The sequence below is a fragment of the Corvus kubaryi genome, unplaced genomic scaffold (assembly GCF_017639235.1).
Source record: "Corvus kubaryi isolate FWS band 111438036 unplaced genomic scaffold, C.kubaryi_AGA036_p1.0 37396, whole genome shotgun sequence".
Lineage (NCBI taxonomy): Eukaryota > Metazoa > Chordata > Aves > Passeriformes > Corvidae > Corvus > Corvus kubaryi.
This window is the reverse complement of record NW_024581135.1, coordinates 11,276,793-11,294,193: the sequence shown is the minus strand read 5'-3', so window position 1 is coordinate 11,294,193 and position 17,401 is coordinate 11,276,793. Positions and strand designations below refer to the sequence as shown.

General features: G+C 43.0%; 2 protein-coding genes across 37 annotated transcripts in view; one reads left to right on the top strand and one right to left on the bottom strand.

Annotated features, from left to right (window-relative positions):
* The window catches only part of CLASP1 (cytoplasmic linker associated protein 1), a 161,106-nt gene extending 152,085 nt beyond the window's left edge, over window positions 1-9,021 (bottom strand). For all 36 annotated transcript variants that reach the window (XM_042041449.1, XM_042041451.1, XM_042041463.1 and 33 more), the window contains exon 1: window positions 8,550-9,021. In XM_042041449.1, the coding sequence (XP_041897383.1) occupies window positions 8,550-8,744 (195 nt within the window). In that variant the 5' untranslated portion in view covers window positions 8,745-9,021. The remainder of the gene's footprint in view (window positions 1-8,549) is intronic.
* A 6,617-nt stretch (window positions 9,022-15,638) lies between these two features.
* Window positions 15,639-16,180, top strand: LOC121670638 (solute carrier family 2, facilitated glucose transporter member 3-like). Its single transcript, XM_042041149.1, has one exon. It carries the CDS (start codon window positions 15,672-15,674, stop codon window positions 16,131-16,133), a length of 462 nt encoding a protein of 153 aa, XP_041897083.1. The 5' UTR covers window positions 15,639-15,671; the 3' UTR covers window positions 16,134-16,180.
* The last annotated feature ends 1,221 nt before the right edge of the window (window positions 16,181-17,401 follow it).

Here is a 17,401-nt window from a genome sequence, read left to right as displayed (position 1 = left end):
CATATAGGTAACGCTACCTTTCAGTTCCAAAAGGCACCTGCTGAAAAAGAAGGGCTGCCAGAGCCAGAAATGCATATCTGAAACACAGAGGTAACCCTGCAGCAGACTACCTGGTCCCATGAGCTGGTCCTCCAAAAAAATCCCATAGGTGCACTTAATGCTAAGAACACACTGGAATGTTAAAAAAAGAGTATTATCGGGTATTTTTCAGTCCTATTTTTAAGGAAGAGATCATTAAATTGCTGATCTAACATTTGTATATTCTTTTTTCTTCCCAACTTCTCAAAGTTTTAGCCAAGTTTACCGAACTTCAACCTAACATTGTAGGGAAAACAGAGATACCAAAGATGATATGCTCTTACAAATACAGTAACCAAAAGAGATTCCACTAAAACACAGACTTCAGCATGAGGAAAACCAAAGCAAGAGACACCAGCAAATCTACATAGAAAAAGTCAAAGGAAATGAGGCTTCATACAACTTCCCTGCTTACAAAATGACTCAATTAAAACTAGACCAAGTCAGAGGCAACTAGAGCCCACTGACAGTGGGACTTTTCAGTAGACAATTTTTTCATGTGGAAGTTCAAAGGGTGAGACAAGAACAGCTTTTAAGACAACTTCAAGGAATATCCCACAAAGAAGACATGGAAGAATGTGCATACTTTTTAATGGAGAAGCTAACAGGTTGGTGCTGGTGGGAGGACCCTGGGGGTTGATGAATATTTCTTTCAGCATCAAGAGAACAACAAAACCCCACTGAACAAGTTAGAGCCTAGCAAAGAAATCAACGTGCCAGTAAATCCAGCACTGACACTAACCTTCCATTCAGGTCATGTCAGGGAAAGTGAGGATTCACTCCTACTCACCCTGCTACCTACTAAACAAGAAGGGAGGTGGGTCACACATGCATATAAATGACTGCTAATTTTACTCCATAGGTAACAGGCACAACATGAACAGTCTCTGTAAGTCACTCTGGGATTTCTGAGGACCAAAACCAGTACACTCTTTAAAATATTTTACTTAAAGTCTTCAAGCAGTTTCAGGCACAGTATCATACATGTTCTCACACAAAGGACTGAAATGAAACTTCCTTATCACTGTGCATAATCCTGTTACTCTACACTGCACATAAACTATTCAAAATCATCCCAAGATCTATCCTAAAACCAAATGTCTTGTCCTTATCTATTTAGCTCCACAAATTTTACAATGATCTTTCTGCAGGCAACTTTCATCTGACATGCAGCCTAAATTTTACTCACAGCCAGTTTATACCCATTCGTTCTTGTGCTAACCCTGCCCTTTAAATCTAAGAGTTCTTTCCCCTCCCTGACGGTCACCCCTCTGATGTATTTATAGACAGCAGTCATACTCCCTGTCAGTCTTCATACTGTAAACTAAACAAGCCAAGCCTCTAGTCTCCTCTGGTTAGGCAGGCTCTCCAATACCCTGCACACCCCACTAGCCCTTCCCTGCACCTGTTCCAGCTTGAATTCCTTCCTTACAGACAGGCAACTAGAACTGTACAACACATGCCACAGAAGGGCCCAATAAGGCACTCTACAATAGCATTAGTACACCCTTATCCCATGAAAATAAATCCCCAATAATCTGCCTTTTCCACCAATGCATCAGCTGTGACCCTTAGCCTGCAGTGAAGCAATACACACCAAGGTTTTCTGGGCACTGGCTAACTGTGCTAGATCTCTAATAAACCCTGGTGACAAGCACTGAAGTGCTGCAAATGAAACACTACACCAGCATTAAAGGAATAGCTTTAACCTCTCAATTTAGTAACCACAATGCTTCAGTCTGTTGTGTGTTGACCCAGACTCCCAGTCCCAAACTAGAGCCTGTTGCCCTTGCCAATGCTGAGGGAGTCACTCTACCAAACACCCAAGAGAAAACATACCTAACAAAACAAAAATAAAATAAAAACACCCAAACAAACAAAACCAAAACAAACAAACAAAAAAAACCAACAAAAAACCCCCACCCCCTAAAAGAACATACACCAAAAAAACCAAAACTACACACACAAAAATGCAAAAAAACAAACAAAAAACCCCCCACACTGATACACCAAACAAAGAAGAAAAAAAAACAGTCACAGACAACATTTGTTAGTCCCAGCACTCAAATCCTATGGGAACTTAATTTGGTCAGCAAACAAAATCAGGGACTCAAATCCCTACAAGCCCAGAGTGATAGGTACGGGAGACTTTTACTTCGTATCCCGTTTTTCCATTTATTTCTCACCATCCACTATGAGCTACCAAAAGACAGGATATCAAGCTGTCTTTAATTAAACACCATGTAAGTGTTGCAATTAGGCTGCTTTGGTGAGAACAAGAGAGGTAAAACAGTTGGAGGGGTTTTACTGTATGTGAAACTCTTGGTTGGTCTAAAGCATCTCATTAGGGTTTGTAAAGTTGCTGTGTTGCAGACACTTCTGGGACGCCTGAGGACTCTGTTCCAGGTTTCAACTACTTCTGAAAGAGCTGACCCAAAGAAAACACACTTCGGTTTGCAAAAGCTACATTTCTTCTCAGGGATGGGGTTATTTTCCCCTCCATTTCATGAATGAGTTCTGGATATTGAGCTCTAAAGCCAGTGGAAGAGGTTAGGCATAAATGTGCCACTATGGAAACAAACTTCTGTCCTCATTATTTCAACACTGTTTTCACTCTTCACACTCCCTTGAGATCCTGTAGGTTCTCATTATTTATATTTTATTTGATAATACCTTGGTAAACAACTGAAAGATGCAGTTCTTTGGTACACTCAGGCTCACAAACCTTTTGTTTTATGCCATCAGTAGCACATCCACATTTGTGCATAAAACAAGAAAGCATTACTGCTCCACTCCAGTTCTTCCCACTGCAGTCAGAAAAGGACAATCCATCCTGCTACACCAGTCATTATTACCTTTTAAGTATGAAGAAAAATCCACAGGGAAATTCTAAATGCTGACTTGCTAGAGCACATAGTTCTTCCCCTTCCCTGAATACAAAAGTCTGAAGCTAGTACTGAATTTGATCTACTCCAGCCACTACAATCTTCTATTTTCCACTGCACCCTCTGTGGCAGTGCCCACACTGTTGGTACCAGAGGTAAGAGCTGCACCATAATCCAATCGAATAACCCCACGGAGCAGTTAAAGTGCTGGGAAGGCAGGTCCAGCTATTAGAGCCAGAGGGAAAACAACTCATCAGCTGGACTGGGAATTAACATCAATGCCTACAGGAAACTGGATATCCTGAAGCCAAAACACTGCTCTTCCACAAGTTTAAGGCAGGAAAACCCACCTATTAGGAGCATGCCAGCATAGAAGCCTAAAAATAAGGACTGGGCACACTCCACAAATGCAGTTCAAACCAAATGAGTCCTTAGCCCTTCCTAAGGTAACTCTTCTCCCCACAAGGAAAGTCATCAAAAGCAGTTTCTGCCAAGATACCTTTTGCAATATGGGCATATGCAAGGAATAGGCTCTACTCTCAAGTCCAGATCTCAAGATCACTTTTCCTTCACAGTCCCTTTCTCATATCTTTTGTGCCTCTAAACTAACTTAATTCATTTTTATTAGCAATTTCAGCTTCATGGTAAAAAGGTTTTAAGGGATGAAAGTGCTAGATGAATGTATACATTACTGATCTCCATGCACCCCCAGCAGCTCAAAACTCAGCAGCTAACAGCAGCTGCTTGGAAACCCTTTACAAGTCTCTCTTTCTTCCCCAGATGGTAAAGCCCTTTTCCTCCATGCATTAAACACTCAACAAAACACACTCACCAAATTATCATATCAGCCCATAACCATGCATGATAATTATTTCTTAAATCTGGATTTCTTCTACCGAATTTCAACCAAAATAAACATGGTATAGAGAACAAATGTATGCTTATAGTGAACAACCATTCATCAGCTTAAGTAACTCTAATGGACGTCACTTTAAACTAAGCCTGCACCATCTGTTCTACCCTTCAATTAGCAAGCAAAAAAAAATTATTCAAAACACAGTTTAAGAAAGCCAGCTAATTTATGTATGCAAGTTTTATTTCTCTTTAGCTCAGTGAAACGTGCTCTTGTAATGCTTGATATTCAGAAACAGATCAGAATGGAAGGTTGCTTTCTCTAATGCTATTAGGAATTTTGTCAGGGGAAATAAAATATCCATGCAATATTTCACCATATCAAAAAAATTCTCATTAACATCTCACATTTTACTTTAAAGACCATGATGTCTCTCTCAGTAACAAAATGAGCTGGGAGCTAAACAAATCAAATCTGAAGTGCTCCATACATGAACAAAAACAAAGCTCAGGACACAGCCCTGCCCTGACAGACTGAGTCTACCAGCACAGCAGGAGGCTGTGGATGTGTCCTCAGACCTGGGGGTCTGTTAACCATGTCAGTTCCTAACTTGCCTCTCAGAGGCAAAACCCAGTCCTGCAGGCCACTGGGCACAGAGCCTTGCACAGACCCAGCAGCACTGGGACAAAGGGACCATCCTATGCGAGGTGAGATACTCTCCTTGGAAAGCAAACCCTGTCCAGTGAGAGCAGTGCAGAACCAAAATTCACTACTTGCCAAAGTGCATGAAAAAAATACAAAGCTTCATCCAATTCCTTACTGCAAACCTCCATCCAGTTTCACTTCAAACTGGCCTCTCCTACCACTCCGCAACATGTGAAAACACTGAATAGAATCTCTCTTCAGTATGTTGGACCCTGACCTGCTTGAAGGCTCTGTCACCATCGATCTCCGAGTTCAATCTTGGATGTTTGTCTAAAAAAAACCCTGCAGTAAACAAGGGCTGTTTCCACTGGAAACCTCAACTCAAACAGCACAGGCAACACATCCCAGGGAAAAGAAACGTGCAAGAAACCTCATTTCCCAATACTGTTGAGGAGAAGCAGGCGAGAGAAGGTCACTGCTGAACACTCTCAGTTCACCTCTCAGAGTATCAGGCTGATTGAAAACTACTTTAAGATCCTGTACGTATTACTTTACATTACACCTTAATATGAAACACCATGGTTTGGGTACTGAGAAAGGCTCATCAGCCACAGATGAGCCAGGAGATGCTGCACACTTAACATCAGCATTACTAAATACTGCAGAAGCAGCTCAAAGCGAGATGGCTCACCAAGGGATTACCGACGATTTCAGCTCTCTCCCCTTGCCATAGGATTGTGAACCTGAGAGGGCACGCTGAAGCCTCTGACACTGCTGTGCTGTTTTGCCTCATGTCTCAAGACAGACAGCTCTGCGCAGGCCTTAGTTATTGTTCACAGATTCAAAGCTCACCAAAATAATTCTCTTGTATCCTTATCAGGGAAAGAAATAAGTCAAGCAGAACCACCATCCTGAAACACCACTGACCAAGCAAACAAAGCACAAAATGAAGAAACAGACCAGAGGCAGAATTCCTCTTTGGTCTGCAGCATCCTGCTACACCTTCCCCAGCCCAACCTCACTGGTGTAATCCAAAACTCCTAGTGCCCACACACAGGCTGTCTGCTCTAAGCAACTGTGCGCCAAAGAAGAGTAAGAGCTCTCAAAGAGAATTCATCTTTTTACTCTGCCCCATTCGTCTGTCTTCTACCCACCAGTAAGTACTGCTGGGAAAACTCAAGCCTGCAATGGCTGTTAGGTGCAGTTCAAGCACACTGCTGGCAAGCACAAACATGCAAATGGCTTTGCACTGGACCTCAGTGCCTTGTTTCATATAATCACCTTTATGTTTCCTTGACTTGAAAAGCTGAACTATCCTGAACTATCCAAGTGCCTTCTGCACGTAAGGCAGCTGCCTGGTACAAAGGAGGAACCAGTGATCAGGTCACAAGACCATTTGTTAGAGGAGTTTCAGAGTACTGAGCGCTATCAGAAGCATGTTAAGCCTCACTATGTTCTACACATGATGTTTTTAACAGACTTGGACAGCACCAAGCAAAGAAAAGCATCTCTGCCCTCCTTCATTCTATTTCTTCCTGAATCTCTTGAAAAAGACAACTCCATTGTCTACAGTCATTGTGTTGAGGTCAAGGGCTGCATAAAATAGTGTCACGAAAAAATAGAAACAATGTACAGAAAAACAGCAAAGCCTACAAAGGTCAGTGATGGCCATGACATACACAGATCAAACTTGTATGCCAATGAGGGACACTGCTCGAGCCCTTCCTGTAAAGGTGCAATTTCATCATCAGTTCAAGCTCCTTTTAATCCAAACTGAACTAGTTTGCCTTAGAGATGTCACTTCTCTGTTTGCTGATGTTTCCTCAGTGATAACATATAAGCACAAGGGTTTAGTTAGAGGAGTCCTAGACAGGCAGGAGCCATGAATCAACTGCATGCTGTCCCAAGATAATGGATCTGTTATCCACACTCAGTCTTATTCTGAGAACACACACTTTATCACTCACGTATTAGGAAAATTCAAATCAGATTCAAATTCAAATCAAATCAAATTCAAATCATGCAGATCTCAATCTTTGTTTTAAGCTGATACTTTTTCAAATTAAGAGACTGAGGTGAGAACAGACTACAAATATTTCAGCTTCTTCCATTGTGACCAGACCATTGCAGTTTAGCTCTCCAGATGGCTATCCTAGAGCAGTGATGCTTGGCCTTTCACTCCTAAAGTTGACACACTAATCCATGAACTGGATCAAATGACACCAGCTCCCCTGTGCTCTGTCACACCAGAAAAAGCAGAGCTTCCAAACCACACCCCACAAGCAGTCAGGAAAAAAGGCAATGATGATGCAGGCATTAAAACAAAAGGAAGAGATTGGCATAAGAGGGTGCACTAAGCCTTGGCTGGATCTTGAAGTAGACTTCACCACATCACTGACCTCCAAACAGTCAGCTTGCCCCACTCAAAAGCTTCACATCTCCTATTATACTCATTCACTGAGAAAACACCCTCCAGACATCTGAGACATGTCTCTGTTATGCTTACTAGAACTTATTAATTACAGCAAATGCTATCTATAGAACACACACATTAATGAACAGCCATCTCAGCAGCATGAGTTCTGGAATAGAGTCCCTGCAGTACAGAAGTGCCACCAGTTTGTTACTGGAAAAGGAATACCACAGAGATCATCATAAGTGTGTAGTTCAACAGACTAAAGATTGGGAAGACGAGCAAGTTACCTGAATAGAAATTCTGCAAACTAAGTGGGATACAGGGATTGCAAAGCACTGCACAGCTCTGTCATTCACATCACTTCATGAAATCCATGCAAATAGCACATTTGGTAACAATTTCAATTTTACTGTGCTTGGGTTACTCTTCTACCCAGAATCATGGAAGTTTGTAAGAGAAAACCAACTAGCAAGAAAAGGGGCAATAAGAATATGCAATACTCTCAGAAAATTATATGTATACTGCTTGTTCACAACAGCAAACTAAGAATTTCTTCCTGTGCTCTAAGGTTACCAGAACGGATCCTCTATTGAGACCATATCAGCTTTGGTGGTTTGGTGATCGTGTTTTTAGTGTTTGGGGTTTTGTTCTCCTACATGCCAAACAGCTTCTACAGCAGCTGCTTGTTGACAAAAACAAAGAGAAAGAAATGCAGTTGTGCAGAACACTGCAATCTCACAACCACTTCCCAATCATAACTTCTGTCAAAAATAATTTTAATTAATTTGAGTATGTTGAGCTCCAGAGCACTTACAACCTATACAGCCAGTCTCTCCTTCACTTCTACAGGTGTGAACTCCAGTACAACCCTCAGTGAAATATCTTCAGGCTCAGCTCTGTAGGAACTTTCACTCTGAGATTCTTCTGGACTCATCAAAAAGGAACACTGTTACATCCCATATAATAGCTTCAGTACTCTATTACAGAGAGCCTCATGAACAGACCAGGACAGGAGTTTTTCAAGCCACAGCTGAGAATCCCTCCCCACTCCCACAGTACATGGCTGTGGTAGGACTTTCTCTCTAAACCTGTGGGGAGATGAAGTAACATGACAGGGATAACAAGGCAGTGGAGTTCCGTGTCTTACCAGCTCATCTCAACACTATCAAACTCAACAGAAGACTCACACAGACATTACCTTTCTTGAGCCAAGTACAATTGATCTACTGTGTTGCCCACAGAAAATAGGAAAAGAAGTCTAGCAAGGTTTAATGACAGTGAAAACAAGTGCAGTTTATATATGCTTTTTTTCAGTTTTATAAATCTTTTAGTATGGCAGGAAATCAACAACATTGCTAACTACTGGCATGATTAAAGAGTGCCACCAGCTAACAAGGTACACAAAGAAACCAAGATACCACAAACTATGAACACCAAATGTAAATCCACTAGTGCTTAAAACACCATTTACTGAATTCTTACTGCCTTGAGTCCTCAATATCATAGCAGCTATCAGCTGCCAAGATTTGGAACAACAATCACTGATTCAGTGTAATTACCAGCTTACAGAACAGTATAATAGAATGTCTACTATACAGCTTTCATTTAGATCAAGTAGCACTTGACATCGAAACATCTGACAGTAATCACATTCCACATGACAAAGTCTTACCTTATAATTGCTGGAATTTACCCAAGAAGTGGCCAGTCCATCAACCATTTTATCCAGCATAGTCTGATCATGTTCAAGATCAGCTGACTTCTGTTTATCTGAGAAATAATCTATCAATTCCTGGCCAACCTGAAGTCTCTTTCCAACATCCTTCTGCAGCACCTGCGCTAAGCAGTACTCCATACTGGGCTCCATGGTGTCTCAGAAATACAGCACCAGCCAGAAAGCCAGAGGGCAGCAGGGCCAAAATCTCCCTCTACAAACGTACGCAGGAGGTCGCCTCTTTCTTCGATGAAGGTTACTGAGGGCCTGGGTTTCAAAGATGCAATTCTGAGAATGGCAACAATGCAGCATGTGTGTGTGCACAGCAGCTGGCAGGATATTAAAAGTCCAATTTAAATAACTGGTAATAGATGAAGCAACGAGCAGCACTGTACAGTTGAGTCTGCAATAAATCCCAATTCAGCAGTCCATTCTGAAAGAAATGAAAAAGAACAGTATTATAGGTTAAATTAAGACTGGAAGAAAAAAAAAGACTGAAAGCATGTCACAAAATAGGTTATTCATATACAGCTGTGAAGCTGTGGTAAGTCAGATACAAGCAGCATTGGTCTATTTTAAGGAATCAAACAAGGTAGGTCAGGACAAAAACCTTTGGTTATTCTTTACAATAGCAGTCACCCATCAGGTCCCTGGAAGTTTTAGTGACAGACAATAAAATTGTGGCTTAAAGTAATTACTGATTAATAATCAGTATTATTGCAACTGCCACCATCCACCCAAAAAGGTGGGGACAAAATCCTTAAACAGGTCACCAGGAAAACCTATCTACTTTAAGTGAAAGCAGGAAGAGGTCTGGATGCTGTTTTGACTGTTGGCCTTCAGCAATCAATGTCATCAGCTGGTCAGCAAGATAAAGCACTAACACAGGGCTCCAGGAAAGTAAAATGATCAGCTTTCAAAAACTAGGTGCTCAAGCTGTTTCCAGGCTGAATTCTGTTACATCCCAACTACACACCTCCAGGAAAGAGCATTCACTGGCACACTCTAAACACAGTTCTGACAACCAAGGCCACAACAAGAAAGATCAGGCCAGACTTTGCTGCCACTCAGAGGCACAGTATCACCTCAGAAGCTTTTGGCTTATGCAAAAGAAAAAAAAAAAGAAAAAAGAAATTACCATGTGTTTGGGCTCTGGTTAAACTGAACCCTATAAACTCTCTTGTCCATGGACTTCATCAGGGACTTTTTTTGTCCCTCCCATCTGCAGCCAAATGAATCCCACAAGATGGCCAGGGAACAGACTAGGGGTTTGTCCTCCACCTGCCCACAGACCAGGGCTCCTGGCATCACCATAGTGCTTCCTGAAGCACTCCCTCATCACAGGTTAGCTCTTTTAGGAAGGGGGTGATAAAAACCCAGGGCATCTTTTTGTTTCCTGGCTAATAATACTCAAAGCTAGAAATCTGCCCTACTTTTTCTGCCAACATGAGGAAAGCAGGTCAAGCTCAGAGTAAGGGAAGAGACTGTGCAGCAGACACCTGGTTCAATAAACAACTGGAAGGAAGCTGGAGGCACAAGTTCACTAATTGGAAGCACTGGGGCAGCAAATCTAAATACCTTCTGTTTGAGCAAATAAAGCCTTCACAAAAGTCTTAATAAAACAAAGTAGACCTGACACAGACGAGATGCACATAAGAACCCCAGCCTGGAAACAAAAGCACCCTTTGCACAGCAGACTGTTCAGTTCATTATGTCACCCCCATCCTCTTTGGCCACATCTTACCACCACCAAGCACAGCATCTAGATTCAACTCTGAGGGCTTAACCTCCAAGCATTTCCCTAACCCTACAAGCATTGCCACATGTGTCCCAGCTTCCCACACTGGTTGTGCAGGAGTCACCAGAGTGCAGGTCACTCCATTCAAGGCAACCAGTTCAAATTCCCGCTGGCTGATTGGGATCAAAACTGGTTCTGTACACCCATGGGCTCACCTCAACCAACTGCTGGGAAAATCCTACCCTCAGCCAGAAGGGATTGCTCTTGTCTGTACACTAAGCTCCCTCCTTGCCAGCAAAAACTCACCTCCAGAGCAGCAAGGAAGCTCTGGCTGCAACTGCACACACAGCACCTCAAGCTTTAAGTTAGTGCTGTGACAGATTACTGCTTGTGACCCCTACCCCAACCTGAACCACCTCAAGGACACTCAAAACTCCCACCATTTTGTTTCAAGTCACCTCAAGAGGGATTTGATTTTAAATTCTACAATTGTCAACACTTCCTCCAATCACTACTCTTAACACCTTTTTCCTTTCTAAATGAAAACTCCAAACTAGAAGGAAGCATTGCCTTTTTTATTGCAGTTTCTACTGATGCTACACTTTCTCACTTGGGTCAGTTTAGCACCAAACCTGAAAGAAGCACTCTGAGCTTTCCCATCCTCAACCACAATGTTCATGACATGGCACTCACTCCCATGGCAGTACAGGCACAAAACCAGAGCCACTTCCACAATTGTACAAGCACAGCAGATGTTTTCATCCAGGTCTCCCTGTCTGCAGCTTTGAATACTGGCCCCTGCCCTGCCCTCCAGCACAGGCTGGTCTTGGTCTTTGCTGCAGACACTCCAGTTATGGGAGGCAGTCTTACACACAGCAGTGTCTAAATATTCAGTGGAAGGATTTTCACATAGTAGGGAAGCATTTCACTGGACACCTGGCTAGCACGGAGCTACTGGAGAAGGGACAGGGAACTGGTATTAAACTGCTACCACATTCTAGCTGAAACCCTTCAAGTTAGCTGAGGAGTTTGTTTCCGGACTCCAGAAGCTGCACACATGTTCAGAAAGGGACTCTTCTGTTAAACTGGATAGAATATGGTGAAAAAAGTCTTAACTGCTTTTAAAATGGAAATGCAGAACTTGCTTAAACTTGAAAATTCAGATTACAGAAGGGTGTGAAGGAGTGCTAGTTACCACAGAATAGCCATTTTTTATTAACATCACACAGAGGCAAGTCCCAACACGTCCAGAAACCATTAGCTGGCCATACTGCCATGAGAAAGGAGCATTCAACGTCTCAGGTCTGTCTTCTATGTGGTTTTCATTGAAGAAGTCTCTGCCTACAAGCACAGAAGCAATCTTTAAAGCAAACGATTGTAAACAAATTTCTCTCCACACTCCTCGCTTTTTAAACACATGAAGGAAAGCACAGGATAAAAATCACGGTGCACTACAGAAGAACAAATTTGTCCACAACCTTGAGGAGTCTAAAGAAGATCCACTATACATTATGGCACCGCTATCAAATGCAAAGAGGTAAGAAGAGCCAGAAACATCTTTCAATCCTGAGGAAAACAGTAATAGGAAGCCGAGAGGAAAAGCTCAATGTAGCTTGCATCTACCAGCTAACAGGTGTTTAAGTAGCACATCTCAAAAAAAAAAAGTTTTCTACAATGTTAGGAAGTTTGTTGACTTCCCTCTTCCCCACAGGAGGAAGTGGAAAAAATAACACCTGAGAAAAACAAAACAAGACCCAAGCTGACAAAAAAATTAACTTCTCAGACAATGAAGCATATGGCTGCTGCATCCCATCAAGTCTGCAATCATCTGGGCAGATGCTCCCCACATAACAATCTTTGAAAAACACAATCTCAGCCCCAGTGGTCTACTTCTGTTCCTGGACCTTCCGGGTAGCCAGTGTTACAAGATATAAACAGCTTTGGTTGGACTGGGATGTTGAGTACAACCTCTTCCCACAGAAGAACAGCCATGCAGAACTCAAAATTAATAACTCAGCGGCACAGGTCCTGTTTGGAGCTCCTCCAAGTTTTGAGATGGGTTGCCAGTGTAAGTTCCAGAGCAAGGGTTTTCTCCAATCCTCCTCCAAGCCTTATAGTCTGCCCTTGAAGAGACAGGCTAGGCTCAACATGTAGACAAAATAATCCAAGAGAAAAAACTACCCCAATTCTGTCACTGAAAAGAAGTTTTGTTTCACTAATGAGCCATCAAAACAATGTGCTTTGTAACACCCAAATTTTCCATCAATAGCTATCCAGCAGAAAGCCACTATAAAGAGGTTTATGTTTAATGCCACCTTGGAGTTCAAAATTATGAATTTAAAGGGGAAAGCTGACAAAGACCAAACAGCCCAAAGTTACTCAGCTTAGATACTACCATCATAACAGCATAAAAACCGACAGAATTCACAGTAAAGCAACTGGCTCAACACATAGAATAAATTAATCCAAACAGTAACAAGGAAAGACTTGTTACCTAAGATGCTGTGGAAATATTAAACCAGGTACCTAAGTCAATGATTTTTTTTCAGCACTTAGGAAAACACCACTGACCTCAGACTAAGTGAAAGTGCATGATTTGCAATTCTCAAGTAAGACTTTATCTTAGGATAACATTACAGGAAATTTTGAATCATCTTCAAGATTTCCTTCCTTCTTTCAAGGAAGGAAACTTGAAGCATATTAAAAATGCTCTGCTACTCTCTTAGGGTCCTGCCTATCCTTGGGAGTTCTTCCAATATTGCTATTTGACCTTAAAAATGATGTTCCACTCTCTTCTGCTCTAGACATCAGATTATCATCTTTGTCATGTTTCACTGTCATCTTCATTTGCCAAAGAGTCAATGCAGTCCATAACCTCCCCAGACAACTGCTCAAAACACAACCGCTCCAGACACAAGCATGCAGAGACAAGCCTCTTGCTGCCACTCACAATCACTGGAGGCAAGAGCCAGCACCATTCAATAACCAGCTCTTTCCAGTCATCTTCCTGAAGGTATCTCTCAACTTCCAGCCAGTAAGCTTAATTTATAACCAACCTGTAAATATGACCACACTCCTTTGGTGCCTTTTTTTTTTTTTGTATATGTGGTTAGCTGTAGCCCAACAGCTGTGGAAACAACACAGCAACACAACTGTACCAACAAGTCTCCTTCTTCACAGGTCTCAGGACCTAATTGTGTAGTCACTTCAGTTTAAAATTAGTTCAAGGTATATTCGACAGACCTTGACTTTCCACAACAAAGAACTCTGATCCTTCAGGAGATCTCCATCCTAGCCAAATGGAGCAATTTTTTCAAGTATAAAAGTAACCAGGCATCCAACCTGCAGTAGTTCACCACTTCTGCAAGGTGGGCAGTGTAAACAACATAACTTGCTTTGCCAGCCAAGCCCCTTGGGCAAGAAGTTCAGAGATATTAGAACAGCACCTGGAACCCATGTGCTGCAAAGACTAAGCGGAGATCTCATCAGCAAGGCAGTATCAAACTGCAGCTCTGCAGGAAAGGTGGGTGGAAGTTCTCAGCCCTCTGTCCACTTCTCTATTTTTGCTTCTACCAGTACAGCTATACCCTCCCCAGAGGTCAGGCCTCTACAAAGCATTACAGTCACCATGCACTCAATCAAACCTACTCTTCCCTCGGGTGTGCAAGCAGCCGTGAACAAAGCAGCTCAAAGTGTTCATACTCTTCAAACTCTGAGAGAAGGAGGTGGCAAGTATAACATCAAGTGTCCTAATTGAAGAGGAAAGCAACATTTTTCTGGAGCCAAACTGAGTTTGTAGGAAACACCCAGCAACTGCCAGATGGGCTCTCCCCACTGTTCACCTGTATCCATAAGTAGGCAATAATGCTTCTCTAGTGCCAGGGGAATATTACACAATCACTGTGATTGTTTTAAATCAGTAATTAGTGTTGCCCTGTACTTAAGCCTCCCCCTAATCCAAAGATGGTATCTTAGATTTCCAGACTGACAACTCATGCTTGTCTAATTAGCTGGAGGGACAGCCCGGTGCTTATCTCCCTGTACCAAGTGTCTCTGGAGGCACTTGATGCACTTCTTCCACGCCCATCCAGTAACTTTAACTGTCCTCAGACAGTGCCCGTGCCACCACTTCTCAGTCCAACCTTGCTGATAAGCAAAGCACTGCCTAGGTGGATGCAGCTTCTTTTCGGGAAGGTCTTCAAATGAGGGTTTCTTTCTCCTCCCACAGCACTGGCCATACTAAAGCAGTGTTTGTAAAACTCTACTGCTGCAAGCAGTTCATCCTCAGAAGAGCCAGGTCTGAAGGCTTGCTAGGACTCTGCTAAATACTGGCTGGTCTTCAAACTTGCCTAGAGTCTCTTAAGGGGTTCATATTCACAAGCACACACAGTAAGCAACTTCCAGCAGGGCACAACTCCACTGCCATCAGGAAAACTGAGGCAGATGTCTAGAACGAAGACAGCTGAAAGATTTCCAGGGCTTAAGCTAACTGTGGCCTTCTCCCCCATACACAGTCCTTCTAGACCAGATGCTGCCTGTGAAAGTTGCATTAACTAGCCTGGGTAAGACGAGAGATAAGCTTCAGATAATAGAAATTCTTATGCCTCTACTAAAGGTTTACACTGCTGCCTGGGTAGCTGAACACCTCACACAGACCTACCAATTTCAGCAATGCAACAATCTTCAAAAAAAATCTCTTCAGTAATGAAGCTGCAGCAAATCAAGACAACTCGCAGGTCACTCAATGTGACTCCAATACCCTACACTAACGAAACCACTTTGCAGAATGGGGAGTAACCCTTCCAGAGTACAGTAGAAAATGAGATGAGCTTTAACATCTTTTGTTTCCCTAATACAACCCCTCTCTGAAATTAGTTTGGTTTTAACTTTGTCTGAGACCAAGGACAAGTCTAGAATGAGCTTTCAAGGTCTCCTTCCTTTTTAACAGTTCAAGTGCCAAGATGCAGCTCAAAATCCTACAATGTCAGGAGCTGCTCTGTGCAGACTCCCTCTTGTAGACATCTCAGTTCATGGTTCCAAGGTAATGTACTACAAGCAACTTATTAAGGGCCTATAGGACCAGTGGCAGCGGAGACACATGACTATCATCATGACACTTAATTCTGTAAATAGTACCCGAGTTTTGGGTTTATGTATATAAAAATATCCTCCCTGTCCCTCATTCTAGAGATCTAACTTTATCTCAGAGCCTGCAGACTGCAGCTCTGACACTGTGGGACCCTGGCACACAAACCATACAGCACTGGCTCTATATTGTGGTGTCACTGTTCCTGGTGGAGCGTGCAGGGTGCTGGACCCTCCATTTAGCTGGTTTGGCTGGCATGGCTGCGCATGCTGCTGTTATGACTGTAGCTTTAGCTCTAAAGGACATCGTGGACTGGATCAGATACATCAGCATTGCTGCCACTTTTGGCTTTGTGGCTCTTTTTGAGATTGGCCCTGGCCCTATCCCCTGGTTCATTGTAGCAGAACTCTTCTGCCAGGGCCCACGACCTGCAGCCATGGCAGTGGCCAGTTGTTCCAACTGGACCTCCAATTTCTTGGTGGGAATGCTCTTCCCCTATGCAGAGGAACTATGTGGCTCCTATGTCTTCTTCATCTTCCTTGTTTTCCGGGTCATCTTCTTTGTCTTCACATTCTTCAAAGAGCCAGAGACCCAGGGCAGGACTTTTGAAGACATCTCGAGGGGCTTTGAAGGACGAGGAGCGAACACCCCCCCGTCACCCCAGAAGAGCCCCATGGTGGAGCTGAACAGCATACAAGCTGACAAAGCAGCTGCCTAAGATCCATGACACACCCATTCTTCAACTCTTACATGCCTAAAGAGTCATTAAACAGTAATGAGTATTTTGGACCAAACCACTACAACCTTCCAGCTTGGTGTGCAAAGTTCCCCCCAAGGGGCTGTGGTGGCATCCAGAATAATGGAAGTGGCATCAGCCCCCTTTCTATAGCAACTAGGAGTGAGGCCAAAATCTTTCAGTCACATCCTAACCCTCTCCTCCACAATCCAGCAGCAATACTGGATCATCTGGAAAACAACAAGGGAAGAAAAGAAAAAGAATAGACTTTTGTGGGTAAAATGGTTACCAAGGTTTGAAGTAGAGCACCACTGAGAATAAGAGCAGTGACCCATCATCACTTGCAGTTTGCTGGCAGGACAAGTGGCTTCACAGAACACCTGAATCGTATAATCTGTCTCTGCATTGTGACTGATTAAGTCCCTTGGGCTAAGATTACTAATTCAGGCAGTCCTGAAGATGGAAAGCATCTCCTTTGTGTACATCACTTGAAGAAAAAAGTAGTATGATACCACCTTCCTATTTTACAGGCAGGTATAAGGTAGGAATTCAGTGCCTTCCCCAGAGTCACTGCAAAACAAGTCTGCAGTAGCAGTGGTAACTGAGGGTGAGAGAACACCTTGGGAAAAGAAAAAACTGACACCATCACACGTTGGTATAAGATCTGAATAACTGAATTTTAAAGAGAGCAGTGTGTTTGACATAAATTTCTTACTCCAGTCCTCCAGGACCTTGCTATTCTTACTGATAATTAACTGGCTAGTGACACAGTAGTAAGTTTTTGTGTAGAAGTCCAAGCCAGAACTACCCTGGAAGGAAGTACTTGAGAGACAAGTGCTAATAGTAAAATGACAGGTTGGAACGCAAAAATAATACACAAGATCAAACCTTGGGTGCAAGCCCTCAAGGGACACTGGCTGTGGAATGCAACAGCAGCAGTTTGCACGTCAACAGTTTTAGAAAAAGGTTATTTTCTTGGTCTCTCTTCAGGCTCCCCAGCTAACGCCCATGTCTCTTCTGTGACTCTAAGCACAAGTTTTCTGCATGGCAAAACAGGGGTCTTTGCCTACCCCTGTTCTCCAGGGCTGCCATGGAAATTCTTGGCCAAGGAGAGAACTCAGCAGCAGCAGGATTTCAGCTGCTGACAGGGGAGTAGAAGCCAGCACCTATAATCAGTTCAGCTCCAGAGAGGGGAAGGAGGGTTACCCTTTACATTAAGGCTTAAGCAGATTCTACTCAGCCTGGCACTT